This window comes from Gorilla gorilla, chromosome 2 (genome assembly GCF_029281585.2).
Source record: "Gorilla gorilla gorilla isolate KB3781 chromosome 2, NHGRI_mGorGor1-v2.1_pri, whole genome shotgun sequence".
NCBI classification, from domain to species: domain Eukaryota; kingdom Metazoa; phylum Chordata; class Mammalia; order Primates; family Hominidae; genus Gorilla; species Gorilla gorilla.
The window spans coordinates 73441069-73459400 of record NC_086017.1 but is presented as its reverse complement, the minus strand read 5'-3'; the positions used below and the strand labels follow the sequence as shown (position 1 = coordinate 73459400).

Below are 18332 nucleotides of genomic sequence, written 5' to 3'. Positions count from 1 at the left end.
ATGCTAGGAGTTAAGGCCTGTTTCCTTATCCTCAGGATGTTTTTCTCGCTTGTCCTCTAATCCACTCTACTCTGTAGCCATTGAGATCCTTTCAACATGCTAATCTCATCACATCCCTCCCCTGCTCAAAAATCCTTCAATGCTTTCCCTTAGCTTCTTTAGGATAAAGACAGAATTCCTGATTAGGCCTTCAGACAGATTTCACCCATGTCCCCATCAGCAGTCACACTTCCCAAAAAGCCTCTTGTTCATTAAACTCTGGCAACCCTATATATCCATCCTGTCTCCTACCATCAAAGAGCTTTGTCAGGATGTTCTCTGCCTGGGACACGCATCTCTCCCACCTTGTCCTTGCTAAACCATGTGTAGTCTTGAGGTCTGAAGCTTCTTGACTTCTCCCTAACTAGTTCAAACCTCTCTGACAGATGTACCTGTGGAATCCTGTTTGTTGCACTCAGCTTAATTGGGGTGTGATTATTTTAATGCCTGTCTCTCCTGATAGAGTGTAAGCTTCTTAACATACTGCCTGTTTTTGTTTTTTACTACTGCATTACCAGTGGCATGCACAGTGACAGGTGCATAGAATGGTGGAATGAATGAACAAACCTCACTGGGCTCATGAAACAAGGACAGGGTGACAGATTGGAGACACTGTGCATTTAACCCTTGTTTGTCATTGTTAAAGCCAACCAGGTTCTACTGTTGTAATTGTTCACTGTCCAGCCAGCATTGTATGCAATAACTTTATTAACATCAAATAGATATCACAATACAGTTTTATCCAACGGGATTCAGAAACTGGTTACAGATATCATCTAAGACACAAGGCTGTTTTGTGCTAAAATGCTTCCAACATCACTAATCACACAACGAGTTTATACATCAATAACAACTTTTATCTGGAAATACAGATGCTCAGCTTGCCCTCTCTATTGGGTCCTGGTGTTTCAGCTGAGTTAAAACGAGGAAGTGACGATTGACATTTTCTTGATAATGAATACATTCTGGAGAATATTTCATGAGAACTCTCTTTGGGGTACAGAGTGGCATATGGAAGCCATTTTTAATTTAGGGGCTACACTCAAATCAGAATTAGTAAGTTTAGCTGTGACTTGAGAATTTTTAATAATTACATTGAGGAGCATATTAGCTTTACAAATAAACAGGATTTTAAAATATAGCTGGTAGTAGAGGTTCTACAGAATATTCTTTATAAATAAATACTTCAGCAAGGCGGTACCTTGCCTATGGTATCTATATCTGCATCTCCATTATTCTAAGAAAACAACACTCCATAAACACAGAGTTATTGGGCCGTGTTATTTATGGTCCACAAGATAAGAGCCACAAAACACCATAGAAGGTTACAAGAATGCAAATATTTAGCTAAGTAAATAGAATAAATATTGGGCAGTTATCATATGTAGCACTAAATGTTTACTAATAGGGGAAAAGAAAAACTTAAATTTTAATTACAATGCATTCAGAACTTGGGTAAAGCCAGAGAGACAAATTTGCAAAGTATACAAAGTAGTGAATATATTCCTATAAATATCCATTTGACAAATTCATGGTGCAAACCAGAAAATTTTCATAAACACAGTTCAAATGTTCATTGTGTGAGAAAATGCTTATTCATGCACTTAAATCATATGATTTATCACATAAAAAAAGAATAATTTTCTGAAACAAATAACTTAGAGACTCATAGTCCTATAGGACTTAAAACTAAAAAAACAATAAGACATGCATGTTGTGATACACCAAATTGTCTTCTAGAAATTATTATAACATCTTTCACATCAAAATGCATAAGAAAACTCAACGCTATTTGATTTACTTTATGCATATTACATACTAGAGACTTTAAGCTACAAAATACTTCTACTACTTTAACATACATACAAAATGACCATGAAAGTATCTGTATATATAACAAGGTACTCTCCAATTAGCCATCTATGATGAATAATATATCTCCTCATGTCGTCTCATCTCTAAGTATCATTTATCACAACCCAGGACTTTCTGCCTTAATGAATACTAGAGAGCTCTGATTTACGTTCAATATTCTCTGCATTAATAATTGATTGAAACCCTTAAAAAATTCTTCTGCCACTGAAATGGTAGGTGGTGAGGCGATCTGCAGAAGAATGCAAATGCTACTCTGTTAAATCTGATTGGTAAAGGAAGTGGGGCCAGTAGGCTGTTGGCCAAACTCATCTGAGGATGGCCCCAAACTCGCCTGCTGACTGTACCCACTGCTTGATCCATAGCTGTCTTGGTTGTAACCACCTTGATTATAGCTGCTGGAGTGCTTCTCCATTGGATCTGAAAGATATCTCTGTCCCGAAGAATGCCAGCCGGTCTCCTTGAAAACAAACCATATGTTTCCAGCCCAGAGAATAAAGTTCAAGAATCCAAAGACCTGAAGGAGAATCAAAGCCAATGAATTGATAGACTAGAAAAAAACCCAAGAAAAATTTCAATTTTGGAAAAATCCTTCACAATACAAAAGATCACTTTTCACTTTAATGTTGAGTCCGCTTCCAAGTTTTCCATTTGGAACTGGTATTTCATTTAGAATATTTGACCTTTATTAGACGCACTACATGTCAGGCACTACATAAAGGGTTTTATGTGTATCAATTCACTTGCTCTAAGAATCAGTCTAGGAAAAAGTTGCTATTGTCATACCCATATTAAAGATGTGGAAAGCTTGTCTAAGGTCGCGTGCCTTGCTGAGTAGTAGATCTGTGATCCAAACTCTCTTCTGGTTCCATAACTGGAAACCTTACTTAAGGCATCATTTATTCTCCAAATAAAGTATCCTTCATGGTGTGTAAGATTATTTCCAGATGGCACAGGGTTGAGAATTTTCACTTTAATAATGGTGCATTCATTTATAAGGCTATCTTCTCTTTATGGTTAGAGATACTGCTTTTGCTTTTCCATTTATTGTAATCATATAAAGAAAGTGAGTCAATTAAAAATATAGGGTGAGCAATGGTACAGGTGATATGCAAATAAGCGTATGCATGATAGCATATTGAGAGGTTGACTGTTTGAATAATTGCACTTTCTGTGCCTCTCACAGGGATAAGTGAATGTTGAAACCAGACTATGAATAAAGTGCAGGTTTCAGAGAAGTATAAAATATTTTCTTAAGAACTGGATGTGAAACTTTCCTATGGAAATTCCTCTTACTCTCCAGGAGGGTGTCAGTGAGTCAGAGGACTGGGTGTCGCCTCCCCAGGGCCTCAGGTTTGATGGAAGCAGAATGGTTTGCTATTGCATGAGGCCCGAACAGAAGTCCTCATTCCATGGCTTGTTCTGCAGCCTTTTCCAAGGCTGGTTGATTGACTTGGGAATTAACTACAGGCAGTCTGTTTTAACAGCCCCCTAATGGAGACAGGTAACAGTAGTATAATGCAAAGCTGTGATAACATTAAAGTATATTTAGTCATCACCCCCTAGCATGACGCTGACCAATCAAAATGGACTTGGGCAGTGGCCACGGTCCTGGAGTAGGGTGCTGGAAGTCCTTTGCTGGGTCAATATTTATCCCTTGGTTTCTGGACAGTGAGATGATCCATAGTGGCCTGTGGGTAGTGGTGGCAGAGGGGGCACTGGTGTAGTCAAGAAGCTGGGCCTTGGAGACTTGGAGCTGAGACTATCAAAATATTTCAATATTTTAGCAGCACATGAATGGAATCTTAGGCTTGGAGAAATCTCTATAGGCTTTGAAATCAAAGGCACCCTGGGGACTGTACTTTCTTGCCCTGCTACCTGGGACAAAGCATTTAGTCTGTAGACTTCATTTTTGTTTTTGTTTTGTTTCTTGTATGGAATGGAGACAAGAATTCCTTTCTTGGAAGATAGTTGGGAGGATTAAAGAGGATGTGTGTAAAGCAGCTGGACAGTGCTGGACACATTAGCAAATACTTACTAAATGGTAAACTATGCTCTGAATCATTTTCTAAAACTTTTCTGTGAATTGTATTTTGCTGACTTTTTTTTTTCTTTTTTTTTGCTACAGCATAAATTGAACTGAGGCACAAACAATGAGACGATGTTCTTGAGACGATAGCCAAAATCAAGTCTCTAGGCCCCCAACTGATCTAATTAAAGACTGGTTTATCCAGACCTCCCTCCTTCTTCCTTCTCTCCTCTTGCATCCTCTTTCCTTCCTTTTTACACTAATTGAGAACCTATTTTGTGCCATGCTCTAGGCTACCTGCTGAGGGAGATACAAAACACAAATAAGGTATAATAGTTGCTTGAACAAAATAAATTAGTTAACTACGGACAAAACTCTAATTTGCATACAGGACCATTTTACCATGTGCATGGTAACCAGAATATTTTCCATTAAAAGGGGGATCTTGATTAAATTGCACCTTTACAGGTGTATGTCAATATATGAGTATAAAAAATCATTGAGGTGCCTGGGCAACATAGCAAGACCTTGTTTCTTAAAAAAAAAACAAAATTAGCTGAGCATGGCAGCACATGCCTATAGTCCCAGGTACTCAGAAGGGGTACTTGGAAGGCTGAGGCAGCAGTATCCCTTGAGCCCAAGAGTTCCAGGTTATAGTGAGCTATGATTGCACCACTGCACCTCCCGCCTGGGTGACAGAGCAAAACCCTGTCTCAAAAAAAAAAAAAAAAAGAAAAAAGGAAACAAAAGGAAAGGAAAACAGAAAAGGAGAGGAGAAGAGAGGAGAAGAGAGGAGAGGAGAGGAGAGGAGAGGAGAGGAGGGGAGTGGAGCCCGGGGGAAGGGAGGAAAAATTATCAAGGGACCTTTTCAGGCATGGCTCTGTCCAGGGATGTAATTTTAGCTATTTCCTATCTATTGATCTCTCTCTTTTCCCTGTTACTATTTGGATTTTAAAAAAGAAAAACTTAGAGATCAAGGAAATGCTACTTAAAAGTAAGAAAGTAAACAAGGCATTTCAATGGGCATATTTAAGGAGTACTGATTTTTTACTCCAGCATCACAGATCTCTTGGCTGGCACATTTTAGGGTCACTTGGGCCCTTGAACTCTTTTTTGCTATTTTGTTGGAACTGAAGTTGGGGTAAGAATGTGATTCAAGCTCAGACTTGGGGACAACAGAAAGAGAGATTGAAAGAGACTGTACATAACATGCAAAAAATGGGGAGACAAGATCTAGATCGTCTAAAAAGATGTACTAAGATTTGTCTGGAGTGAAGCTGGAGAAGCAGAAGTTGAAATTATGGCTAAACTATTTGTGCTCAGTGAAACTTTGAAAGAAATTGAGAGACTAAAAACATTATTTCTTCCTTCTGTATTTAGGCTCTAACACTGTATGACATTTGGGAATGATCGTATTTTAGTAGCCATTTTCAGTTGACATGTATTGAGCATTTGCCATAAGCTGGGCATGATGCTAAGTATTTTTTTTATAGATTATCTCACTGAATTGTTTCAACAGTATTGAGGTCTGTTGTACAATTATCCCCACTTTACAGATGATAAAACTAAGGATTAGAGAGTTTACCTTAGCTCCCAGTATTTGTAGTATCTGGATATCTTACCTACATTTTAGTGTTACTGTAAAATTATAGGTGCCAAAGTGCTTTGAAGATAGTAAATTTGTTACCAAGGTAGAGAATGTGACTATTATTTCCTGACTCATTTACTTGTAGAGGTCATTTATTGTGGTATGGGTATGGCTGGCTCCTACTCCAAAACCTATGTTTGCCCAGTAAAGTGTGTTCTCTGAGTCATGTTTCTACTACATCATCCTCCAAACCCTCTATTCATAACTGATGAGACTGAGGTGGGCATCTGGCCTAAGGTGTGCAAAAGAGATTCTCTCTACCAGAAATTTGCAATTGGACCTGAGTGATTTTCATTCAGTCCAAGCCGTTCAGTCTTTAAAAAATACATATAAACTTAGAAACTGCACAGTGGCTATCTTCTGCTGTGTGGATGAAAAAAAAAGAAATAATGTTTCACCTGAAAAGAGAGAATAATGTAACAAACATGCAGAAAGGGACAGGGATGCAGAAAGAAAGAGAGATGAGAGATGGAGGATGAGAACTGTCCAGCTTCCTGACAGCCTTCCAGTTCTTGGCTGTTGGGTTTTGCCCTGGGAAGACACACTTTTAATGTCTTTCCAACTATTTTCAGTTTTTGCATAAGCTAGCTCAGTATGATTTGAAGCCAAACAATTTGTAATAAAAATATTGTGTTTTGGTTCATTAATGTCCTTTCCCCTGCTTTTGGTAATAGAAATCTGATTTTCTTTGCAGAGCCAAGTTTCAGTCAAATGGCTTGAGCTCTCTCCTGGAACTTTGTATTTTGAGCAGAGCAATGCAAGGTTAGGTAAAACTTTCCACTAATGGCAGCTCTAAGAAACAATTATTTGGTACTGAACATCTAGAACTCTCATTCTGCTCTAGATTCGGCTCTTTCTAGAACCTGTTTCTTCAGGTTTCATCAAGTTGTATGAGCGACTTAATATCCTTCCAAATACTTTTTTCTTGTTGTAGTTAAAATCAGCTTTGATTATTCTAATGCATACAAACATTGGTACCAGAAGTGGACTGCAAAAACAGATTTTAGGGATATGAGGATTGGTTTGCCTTAGCCAGTTTGAATTGAGTTTTCTGTCACTAGGAACTAGAAGACTATTAACTGATATGGATACATCACTACAGCACCACTGGACCTGTCCTTTCACACACATCACATTATTTGGTTTCAATTCATTCTTTATTTTGGTTTTAGGAGGCACATCACATTGTTTTTCATTCATAATTTCCATCTTTTAGTCTAAAAATTATTAGATATATCAGAAGTGGAATTAGAAGAACCATGCAGAATGTCATAATTTATTGGGAGATTAATTATTAAACTAACAAACATATCGGGCAATTTTATCTTTGTCCTGTTAGATTTTGAGATCAGGGTTGTAATAGCTTTCATTAAATACTGTCTATAAACAAACTACAGAAGTATAAGTAAATATGGTAACGTATACCTCAAAGTATTCATTTACAAGTGTGGTCAGCAATGAATAAAAATGATTGTGAGACCCTAATGCAGAGTTTATTTTCATGGTTACTATCTCACCAAAGCAGAAATCACAGTCCAGTCAGAGTAGCAACCCTTTCTCTCTTCTTAAGTGCCTTCGCAGATTGAATTTCAGAAAGCTGTAGAAACACAGGTTAATCTTGAAGCAAAGATAATTATTTCTAGGGTGTGCTAAAGAATGTTCTTTCAGCAGACACTGCTGAGCCTTCTATTCTTCGATAACTGATGCTTTTTGCTGCCATTATAGCTTATGTATTTCTCAGATACAGCTTCTTTCTTTGTAATAATAACAAGTTCTTACACTTATAAATTAAAAATCCAATTTAGTGTCCCTGCTAACTGTCAGATTTTCTCTTTTCTTGTAAGAGCCATAACTCTTGATGATAACATTTGACTTTGTTCAACTAATACAGTGCAGCTTTTCCGAAGTTATAAAGTAACTAAACCGGAAGCATGGAGAAAATTCCAAAATTACCATAGCTATTATAAGTACTTTTTTACATTATGAATTTCTTTTTTCACCCTACTAGGTCTGTGCATTTTTCTCTAATCAGTTGGGTGTATTCTAGCTACATGTGGCTTGAACAGTGTTTTCTCCCCAGGAACTTGTATGCCCTCAAATATTCCTTTTAACTTTTGTCTGGCTTCAACCTTAAAGTTCAGTTTTTTTTGTTTTTGTTTTTGAGACTGAGTCTCACTCTGTTGCCCAGGCTTGGGTGCAGTGGCCTGATCTTGGCTCACTGCAACCTCCGCCTCCCGGGTTCAACTGATTCTCATGCCTCAGCCTTCCGAGTAGCTGGGACTATAGGCATAAGCCACCGTGCCTGGCTAGTTTTTTTTTGTATTTTTAGTAGAGACGGGGTTTCACCATGTTGGCCAGGCTGGTCTTGAACTCCTGATCTCAGGTGATCCTCCCACCTTGGCCTCCTAAATTGCTGGGATTATAGGCGTGAGCCATTGCATCCGGCCAAAGTTCAGATTTTATATTTGCTTCTGGCTTAGAGTTTCAACTGGACTGTCACCTAAGCAGCAGCTGCCAATACCTGCGGGGTTCTTAAGAAAAACTCCTTAATCGGCAACATTACAAATGATGGATTCTGACAATAAGAAACCTGAGGGCCAATTGATCATCCTGCACCTGAGGTGAAGTATCTCACCTTTTGATTGGCCTAGTTTTGTAGGCAACAATTTTCAAGATGACTTCTAAGATGTTTTTCTTATTATTTTGACTGGCAAACAAAGATATGAACAGTAAAGCATAGATGTAAAATACTTACCACAGAAGTGTTTAAGCTTGACATAACAGGGCTGTGGATAGCCATGCATTTGTTGGATGGCTGTTTGCAAGCTGACATTAGTAGCAATACTTCCTTGGGATCTGTTGCAACTTTGACGTCAGACAGTCCTTTTGCCCAAGCTGATGAACCCACCAACCACAAGAAGGAAAAGACTACAGTGACAATGAAGTCCTACAGAAACAAATCAGAATAGAAAATGGTAAAAGAAAATGTGAGTTCTAGAAACAAGTTGATTTGTTTATATAACTATTTGGTTTGCCTTTTGGAAAATTTTAAGATCCCATAGCACTGGAAACAAGGAAAACATTTAGAAAAACAAATAAAAGAAAGCCTTATGATATTATATTTATCTTTCTATAAAATAAATAATAATAGTAATATTTATTAAATGCTTACTGTATCCCAGGAATGATGCTAAGGACTTTATAACCCACACCTAATTGTTCCTACAGCATCCCTGTAAGGAATGATACATCATCCTACTTGCAGATGTCAAACTAACGTAGAGAATGGTTGAATAGCTTGTCTGAGATTTCACAGATAATTCATGATGGCATCAGGATTCAAACCCAGGCAACCTGAATACTGAGTCCAAGTTCTTAACCACCAAGCTGTCATGATTCCAAAGCTTTAGACAGATCTGCTAATTGTTTAAGATTCTTTGATGGCAATGTTCACTCATTCATTCATTCATTCATTTGTTCACTTAACAAACCGATGTGTTATCTATATGTTATTGGTTAACCAATATGTTAACCAATGTGGAACTATGTTATGTGGAAGACAATAAGAGCTGAAATGTTTTTGAGTGCCTGCTATGGGTGAGAGGTTTTGTATAAAATTATTCTTACAATAATCATATTAGACAGTATTCTTATGCCCATTTTAAAGAGGAGAAAACTGAAACTCACAGATAAAAGGTAACACATAGAAAGTTGCAGAGCCAGAATTCAAATCTAGGTCTGTCTGACCCTGAAAATCATCTGCTGTTCACAGGGGAAAGAAGCTTTTATCCATATCAAACGAAATTTCTAGGATGTAACAGGATGAGTATTGTAGAGACCATCTCCAAACTTCTGATGATGAGGGCTACGTCTCTCATCCTCCCTCATGACTCGGATGGGGTGGCAGGTAGGAGAGACTGTCTAAGATTTAGACTATTAGAACATAGTATTAAAAAAATTCAGATTGACTATTGTAAAAATGTTACATGCTGCTTACCTAAAATAATAAAAATGCCGACCAGGAAAGAAAAAAAGTATATTTGATATGCCAACAGAAACAGTTTGCCCTTTTGTTCTTAATAATAACCTCCTCAAGTAGAAAATTTGGCATGTGTTTCTTTCCTGCCCGAGGGCATAGTGCATCTGACTTGCTCTATATCTTGCTCTCATGGTGTGGCTGAATTACTTTTCATCATGATCCCATGATCTACACTGAGGGAACTTTTACACTCTATAGATGCTGTGGTGCCAGACATTTGTTAGGTGTGATCTTTGTGGAGAATGTTCTGGAGGGTCTCACTACTAAGAGTAGCTGAATCTTCTGCAAGTCACTCCATCCAGTGGCTGTTGTGAATTACGTAACTGACCAGTTTACCTTTTTTCATGTTGGCTCTAGAAAACTAAGGGCCAATGTGTGACCCATTCATAGGGTTTTGATGGCATGGGTATTTTAACCTGATTCCTTATTTTGTTTTATATTCCCTTTCTTCTTTTCACTTTTCATTTTCATTCAATTACACCTTGGTTTTTAAATGTCCTTATGAGCCTTTCTGAGATGAGGTAGAGGTATAAACAAGCAAACAAATACAATATCTACAGCTGTTTCAACAGTAATACAAACATTTGGAATAAAGAAACTCAAGTGTTTGGGTCTGAATTTGAAATTGGAGGAATAGTTACAAATAAATAAGCCAGATTGACTGTGTCAAATCATGACTTTGTGTTCATGTTCAATCTGGTACCTTCATTCATTCATGCTTTTATTCAAATAGTAGTTTTTGAGTAATGTGCTGAGTATTGAGGAAGGTCGTACAGAGGATTAAAAAATGCAAAATATGGGCTCTGTTCTCTTGATAGTACATATTTGTTAGGGCCCACAGTTACCTTAAAGCATTACCTATAGTATGACGGTTTTCATTATTTATATTCATCATAATTAGAAATAGACTTGTAGAAAGGCCCATAGAATGGGGAAACACTTAAAAAAGAATAGTCATGTGAAGACCTTTCAATTGGAAATTGGAGAAAACTGTTAGATTTATTTGTTCAAATAATAATATTCATATGTAACATTTACTGAGTGCGTATGATGTGTCAAGTATTATTCCAAGTTTATATGTTTTGACTCATTTAATCCTGACAACTGCACCATGAAATAGATACCAATCCTGACCCCATTTTACAGTTGAGGAAATGGAGACACCAAAGGTTAAACAAATTGCTTGAAGTCATGAATGAATAAGTGGAGGAGCAAGGATTCTAAGCCTGGCCATCTGCCTTATGGAATACTGATCTTCCTATTTAAAATGAAGACACTAAAAAGTTTTTTTAAGTTGGTTTTGACTATAATCCCAGCATTTTGGGAGGCCAAGGCAGGATGATTGTTTGAACCCAGGAGTTCAAGACCAGCCTAGGCAACACAGTGAGACTTCATCACTACAGAAAATTAAAAATTTAGCCTGACATGGTGGGGCATGACTGTAGTCCTATCAACCTGTGAGCCTGAGGTGGGAGGATCACCTGATCCCAGGAGTTTGAAGTTGCAGTGAGCTATGATTGCATCACTGCACTCCAGCCAGTTCAGCCTGGGCAACAGGATGAGATCTCATTGCTAAAAAAAAAAAAAAAAAAAAAGAAAGGATTTGAGGTCCTGCTTAATTTAAATATAAAAAATAGTAAGAAGTCATTTTCCATAAACAAGCTTCTGATTGAAGTCAAGGATCTATATCTTCAGAATAAATATGGTATTTTAAGAAGCTGGTTCAACCTTTTATCCGTTAGTGCCATTTTGTAAAGAGGCATCAGTAATATAACTAAGTTTCTCTTATCTGAGTTAAAAGTTCAGACTTTGTCATTAGGCAGACCTGGGTTTTAGTCCTTACTTTGACACTTACTACCTGTTACCCGTGCGTCCATTTGCTAGACTACTTGAGGCCTCAGTTTACCTCTCTGTAAGTTGAAATAATAACAGTAACCCTCCTGTAGGATGATAGTGAGGATAAAATAAGTTAGTATAAATCAAATGTTTAGCACAATGCCTGGTAAATAGTGAGTGACAAATGAATGTAAACTTTCATATCACGAATAAAAGCAATAATGACAGCAACAACAATAATACAGATCATATAAGGCTATGGAGAAGGAACATACATGCCCCATAGCAGGGACCTGTGATCACTCCAGCGGCATAGGCCCTCTGTCTGCTGCTCAGACTCACCAAGAGCATGTGTAGCTTAAAGCTTTACCCTGGGCACTCCCATCTCTTGGGACCCACATGGCTCCTTCTTCTTTCTTTCTTCAAATCAATGCTCAAATTTCATTGTATCATGATGCTTTCTTGCCCACCACATATAAATAGCATCCTATGTTAAATTCCCTATGTTCCTTTTCCAGTTTCATTTTTCTCAGTTTCATGTTCACCAACTGGTACATTATATATTTACTTGCTTGTATCTTGTGGGCAGATTTTTGCCTATGATGTTCATTACTGCCTGCCCATCACAAAGAATGGTGCCTGACACATAGCAGCTGCTCAATAAATATTTCTGAAATGAATGGCTGTGAGAGGAAATGTTTCTGATGGACTGAAGTAGAAATAGCAATGTAGAAACCTTTGCACACAGGCCAGGGCCTTTGCACTTGCTGTTCCCTCTGTCTAGAATTCCTTTCCTATCCCTTAGGGCCATCGTGTAGAAGGGCAAATTCCTGTCTTGGGGACTTCACACTTGCTATTCCCTTGGCCCAGAATTCCTTTCTTATCCCTTATAGCCATATGAACTGCTTTATCACCTTAATTGGTCCTCATTAATGGTCCCCTCCCCAGATAGTCTTTCCTGAGCCCTGCAATTAAAATGTACACCTTTCTCTCTATCCCCTTATTCTTTTTTGCTCAGCACTTTTCACAATTTGGAACGGTTTATTTGCCTACTTCTTCCCATAAGATGTTAGTTCCATGGATGCAAGGATTTTGACTACCTAGCTCATTTCTGGTTCTTGGCAGAGAGGTGCCATCAACATTTGTTGAGTGAAAGAATGAATGAAGGAATATATAAAATGATTGCAATTTTGTTAAAAAATATATATTGATGTATATAACATTACATAAGAATATATCAAGTGGCAATGGTAGAATTAGAGATTACTTTTCTTTTACATAAGCTTATGTATGTAAAAACTCATTTTATAATTAGAGCAAATGATCAGGGCACTGGCCAATGGTTTTCCCAAACAAAACTTCACATGGCAAAATTTGCCCTTACAACAGCAACAAGATTTTAATTAAATCAAATAATAATGTAATTAAAATTGAGAATTTTTACCATCCTCAGTAAATTTTTGAAAATCATATCAACAACGTTCATGTACCACAGAGCAATAAAAATAGAAATCAGTGCTAAGAAAATCACTCAAAATAATACAATTGGATGGAAATTAAACAACTTGCTCCTGGATAACTTCTAGGTAAATAATGGAATCTAGGCAGACGTCAATAAATTATTCAAAGATTAGAACAAAGACACAACATACCAGAGTCTCTGGGACACAGCAAAAGCAGTGTTAAGAGGGAAGTTTATAGCACTAAACACCCACATCAAAAAGTTACGAAGATCTCAAATTAACAACCTAATATCACAACTAGAGGAACTAGGGAAACAAGAGCAAACCATCTCCAAGCCAGCAGAAGATAAGAAATAATCGAAATCAGAGCTGAACTGAAGGAAATGGGATGTGAAAAACCATACAAAAGATCAATGAATCTTAAAGTTGGTTTTTTGAAAGAATCAATAAGACAGATAGACTGGTAGCTAGACTTGTAAAGAACAAAATAGAAGTTCCAAATAAACACAATCAGAAATGACAAAGGGGATATTACCACTGACTCCACCAAGATGGAGTGGAGAAACTACTCAGAAACTACTATGAAAACCTCTATACACACAAACTAGAAAACCTAGAAGACATGGACAAATTCCTGGAAATTTCCCAAGATTGAACCAGGAGGAAGATGAATCCCTGAACAGACTAATAATGACTTCTGAAATTGACTCAGTAATAAAAGGCCTGCCAATCAGTAAAAGCCCAGGACCAGATGGAATCACAGCCAAACTCTACCAGATGTATAAAGAATTGGGACCATTCCTACCAAAACTATTTCAAAAAATTGAGGAGGAAGGACTATTTCCCAACTCATCCTATGAGGCCAACATTATCCTGATAACAAAACCCGGCAGAGACACAATTAAAAAAGAAAACACTATTCATCAGGCCAATATCCTTGATGAACATAGATGCAAAAATCCTCAACAAAATACTAGCAAACTGAATCCAGCAGCACATCAAAAAGCTAATTCACCATGATCAAGCAGGCTTTATCCCTGGGATGCAAGGTTGGTTCTACATACGCAAATCAATAAATGTGATTTACCAAATTAACAGAACTAAAAATAAAAACCACATGATCATCTCATCAGATGCAGAAAATGCTTTCAATAAAATTCAACATCCCTTCATGTTAAGAACCCTCAACAAACTAGGCATTGAAGAAACATACTTCAAAGTAATAAGAGGCATCTATGACAAACCCACAGCCAACATCATACTGAATGTACAAAAGCTAGAAGTATTCCCCTTGAAAACCAGAACAAGACAGGAATGCCCTCTCTAACCACTCCTATTCAATGTTGTGTGGGAAGTCCTAGCCAGAGCAATCAGGCAAGAGAAAGAAATGAAAGGCATCCAAATAGGAAGAGAGGAAGTCAAACTATCCCCTTTGCAGATGGTATGATTCTGTACCTGGAAAATCTCATAGTCTCTGCCCAGAAGCTCCTTTATCTGACAGACAACTTCGGCAAAGTTTTAGGATACAAAATCAGTGTACAAATATCAGTAGCATTTCCATACACCAATAACATCCAGGCTGAAAGTCAAATCAAGAACACAAGCTCACTCACAATAATCACAAAAAGAATAAAATACCTAGGAATACAGCAAATCAGGGAGATGAAAAATCTCTACAATGAGAATTACAAAACACTGCTGAAATAAATCAGAGATGACACAAACAAATGGAAAAACATTCCATGCTCATGGAGAGGAAGAATCCATATTGTTAAAATAGCAATACTGCCCAAAGCAATTTATAGATTCAATGCTATTCCTATCAAACTATCGATGACATTCTTTACAAGATTAAAACAAAACTATTTTAAAATTAATATGGAAAAACTGAGCCTGAATGACCAAGGCAATTCTAACCAAAAAGAACAAAGCTGGAGGTATTACTTTACCCAACTTCAAACTATACTATAAGGCTACAGTAACCAAAACAACATGGTACTGTTATAAAAACAGACACATAAACCGATGGAACAGAATAGAGAGCCTAAAAATAATTTCACACACTTACAACCATCTGATCATTGACAAAATTGAGAAAAGCAAGGAATGAGGAAAGAACTCCCTATTCAATAAATGGTGCTAGGATAACTGGCTAGCCCTATGCAGAAGATTAAAACTGGACACTTTTCTTACACCATATACAAAAACAACTCAAGATGGATTAAAGACTTAAATGTAAAACCCAAAACTATAAAAACCCTAGAAGATAACCTAGGAAATGCATCCTGGACATAAGAGCTGGCAGAGATTTCATGATGAAAACACCAAAAGCAATTGTGATAAAAACAAAAACTGACAAATGGGAACTAGTTAAACTAAAGAGCTTTTGGACAGCAGAAGAAACTATCAATAGAGTAAACAGAAAACTTACAAAATGGGAGAAAATATTTGCAGACTGTGCATCTGTCAAAAGTCTAATATCCACCATCTACAAGGAACTTAAACAAATCAACAATCAAAAAACAAAGAACCCCGTTAAAAAGTGGGCAAAGGACATGAACAGACGCTTTCAAAAGAAGACATACATATGGCCAAGAAGCATATGAAAAACTGCCCAATATCACTGATCATTAGAGAAATGCAAATCAAAACCACAAAGAGATACCATCTCACACTGGTCAGAATGGCTATTATTAAAAAGTAAAAACAAAACAAAACAAAAAAACAGATGCTGGCAAGGTTGCAGAGGAAAAGGAATGCTAATACACTGTTGGTAGGAGCATAAACTAGTTCAACCATTGTGGAAAGCAGTGTGGTGATTCCTCAAAGAGCTAAAAACAGAACTACCATTCAACCCAGCAATCTCATTATTGGGTATATACCCAAAGAAGTATAAATCACTCTACCATAAAGACACATGTGTGTGTATGTTCACTGCCACACTATTCACAATAGCAAAGACATGGAATCAACCTAGATTAGATAAAGAAAATGTGGTACATATACAGGACAGAATACTATGCAGCCATAAAAAAAGAATGAGATCATGTCCTTTGTAGCAACATAGATGGAGCTGGAGACCATAATCCTAAGCAAACTAACACAGGAACAGAAAACCAAGTACTGCATGTTCTCACTTAAAAGTGGGAGCTAAAAATTAAAGTACACATGGACACAAGGAAGGGAACAAGACACCAGGGTCTACTTGAGAGTGGAGGGTGGGAGGAAGGTGAGGATCAAAAAACTACCTTTTGGGTTCTGTTACCTAGATGACGAAATAATTGGTACACCAAACCCCCGTGACATACAATTTACCTATACAATGAATCTGCACATGTACCTCTGAACATAAAATAAAAGTTTAAAAAAAGAATTGAGAATTTTTACATCAAAGGGTTTCAGACAGCAGCCTCACGACAGGTTTTCTTTTCTTTTTTTTTTTTTTGAGACGGAGTTTTGCTCTTGTTGCCCAAGCTGGAGTGCAATGGCACGATCTCGGCTCACCACAACCTCCACCTCCCAGGTTCAAGCGATTCTCCTCCCTCAGCCTTCCCAAGTAGCTGGGATTATAGCCATGTGCCATCAAGCCCGGCTAATTTTGTATTTTTAGTAGAGATGGGGTTTCTCCATGTGGGTCAGGCTGGTCTTAAACTCCCGACCTCAGGTGATCTGCCCACCTCGGCCTCCCAAAGTGCTGGGATTATAGGCGTGAGCCACTGCACCCAGCCATGGCAGGTTTTCTCTAACTAAGCAAAGTATGGTGATGGGGAGACTAGGTCAAAAATTCTGAAGAATATATAAGCCTGAACTTCTGTACTTTTTGGCTTTGGGCATTGAATTAGTCCTTTCTTATGTTGCTATGAAGAACTGCCAGAGACTGGGTGATTTATAAAGGAAAGAGGATAAATGGACTCAGAGTTCTGCATTGCTGGGGCGGCCTCAAGAAACTTACAATCATGGCAGAAGGTGAAGGGGAAGCAAGGCATCTTCTTCACAAGGCAGTAGGAAGGAGAAGTGAAAGCAGGGGAAATGCCAGTTGCTTATAAAACCATCAGATCTCGTAAGACTCACTCATTAACATGAGAACAGCATGAAGAAACTGCCCCCATGATCCAATTACCTCCATCTGGTCCTGTCCTTGACACATGGGGATTATGGCAGTTAGGGGATTAAAATTCAAGATGAGATTTTGGGTGGGGACACAGCCAAACCATATTAAGCATAAACCTGAGTTTGAGGATACCTTGCAGAAAGTGAGACGTGGGAACAAATAATCTGACACCACTTCCCTACATTGTCCCACCTCCTGCTGAGGCTCCCCACTGGCCAAACCCAGCTGGTATCCAGAGGGCAGGGAGCCCATTGATTTGACCCATGCCTGTCCCCTCCTGGCACAGAGCATGATGTAGAAGGGCAGAGAGGAGATCAGAAGCTCTCCAGAACTGGTGGCTGTTTTAGGAGCAGCAGCAGTAGCTGCTGTCCATATTTACTGAGTGCTTCCTATATGCCAGCACTCTGCTAAGTGCTTACCAACATCATTCATCTTATGACGTAGGTACTACATTATCCCCATTTCACTTATGAGGAAACTAAAGCATAGACAGCTTAAATACTTTCCTTATAATTGATGGCTGGCTTGTCTACCACAGCGTATCACAAGCTTTCCAAAAATTCGGGAGAAAGATGATTTTTGGTATATTTTATGTGAATAATAACTTTAAGTGATGTTCTCTAAATTTTAGTCAGTTTGGTACTACCTAAACAATTTTGATTTTGTCCACATATCTCCTGTGTTATTGCTTAATATTTCATTTAAAGCAAATTATGCTTTTTACATAGCTATCTTAGAAATTATATGTACTACTTAGAAATTATATGTGTACTATAAATGTTAAACCAATATAGCTTCTCACAGATAGAAGAAAATTGCAAGCATAAATACTACAAAGTAAAAATAAAATATCTTAAATTCTAGCTGGAGATGGTTGTCCAAGGCTTTGGAGCCTAGAATTTTTATACTGGGAGATTAACATGCGTTAGAGGAGTATTAATGAAATACCGTCATCTGTCACTTAACAGACAAGGATACGTTCTGAAAAAAAGGTGATTTCATCATTGTGTGAACATCATAGAGTGCACTTACCCAAACCTAGATGGTCTAGCCTACCATATGCTTAGGCTATGTGGTATGGCTTATGCTCCCAGGCTACAAACATCTACAGCATGTGAATGTTCTGATTACTGCAGGCAATTGTAACATGATGATGATAAGTATTTGTGTATGTAAACACATCTACACATAAAAAAGGTACAGTAAAAATATAGTATAAAGGATAAAAAATAGTACACTTAGATAGGGCAGTTACCATGAACGGAGCTTGCAGCACTGGAAGTTGAATGTGAAGG

At 37.8% G+C, this 18332-nt stretch overlaps 1 protein-coding gene across 2 annotated transcripts in view; it reads right to left on the bottom strand.

Annotated features, from left to right (window-relative positions):
* Window positions 1-729: 729 nt before the first annotated feature.
* SYNPR (synaptoporin) overlaps window positions 730-18332 on the bottom strand; it is a 338589-nt gene continuing 320986 nt past the window's right edge. For both annotated transcript variants that reach the window (XM_004035840.4, XM_004035839.5), the window contains 2 exons: window positions 8344-8535; window positions 730-2428 (listed from right to left, as the gene is read on the bottom strand). In XM_004035840.4, coding sequence (XP_004035888.3) covers window positions 2171-2428; window positions 8344-8535 — 450 coding nt within the window. In that variant the 3' untranslated portion in view covers window positions 730-2170. The remainder of the gene's footprint in view (window positions 2429-8343; window positions 8536-18332) is intronic.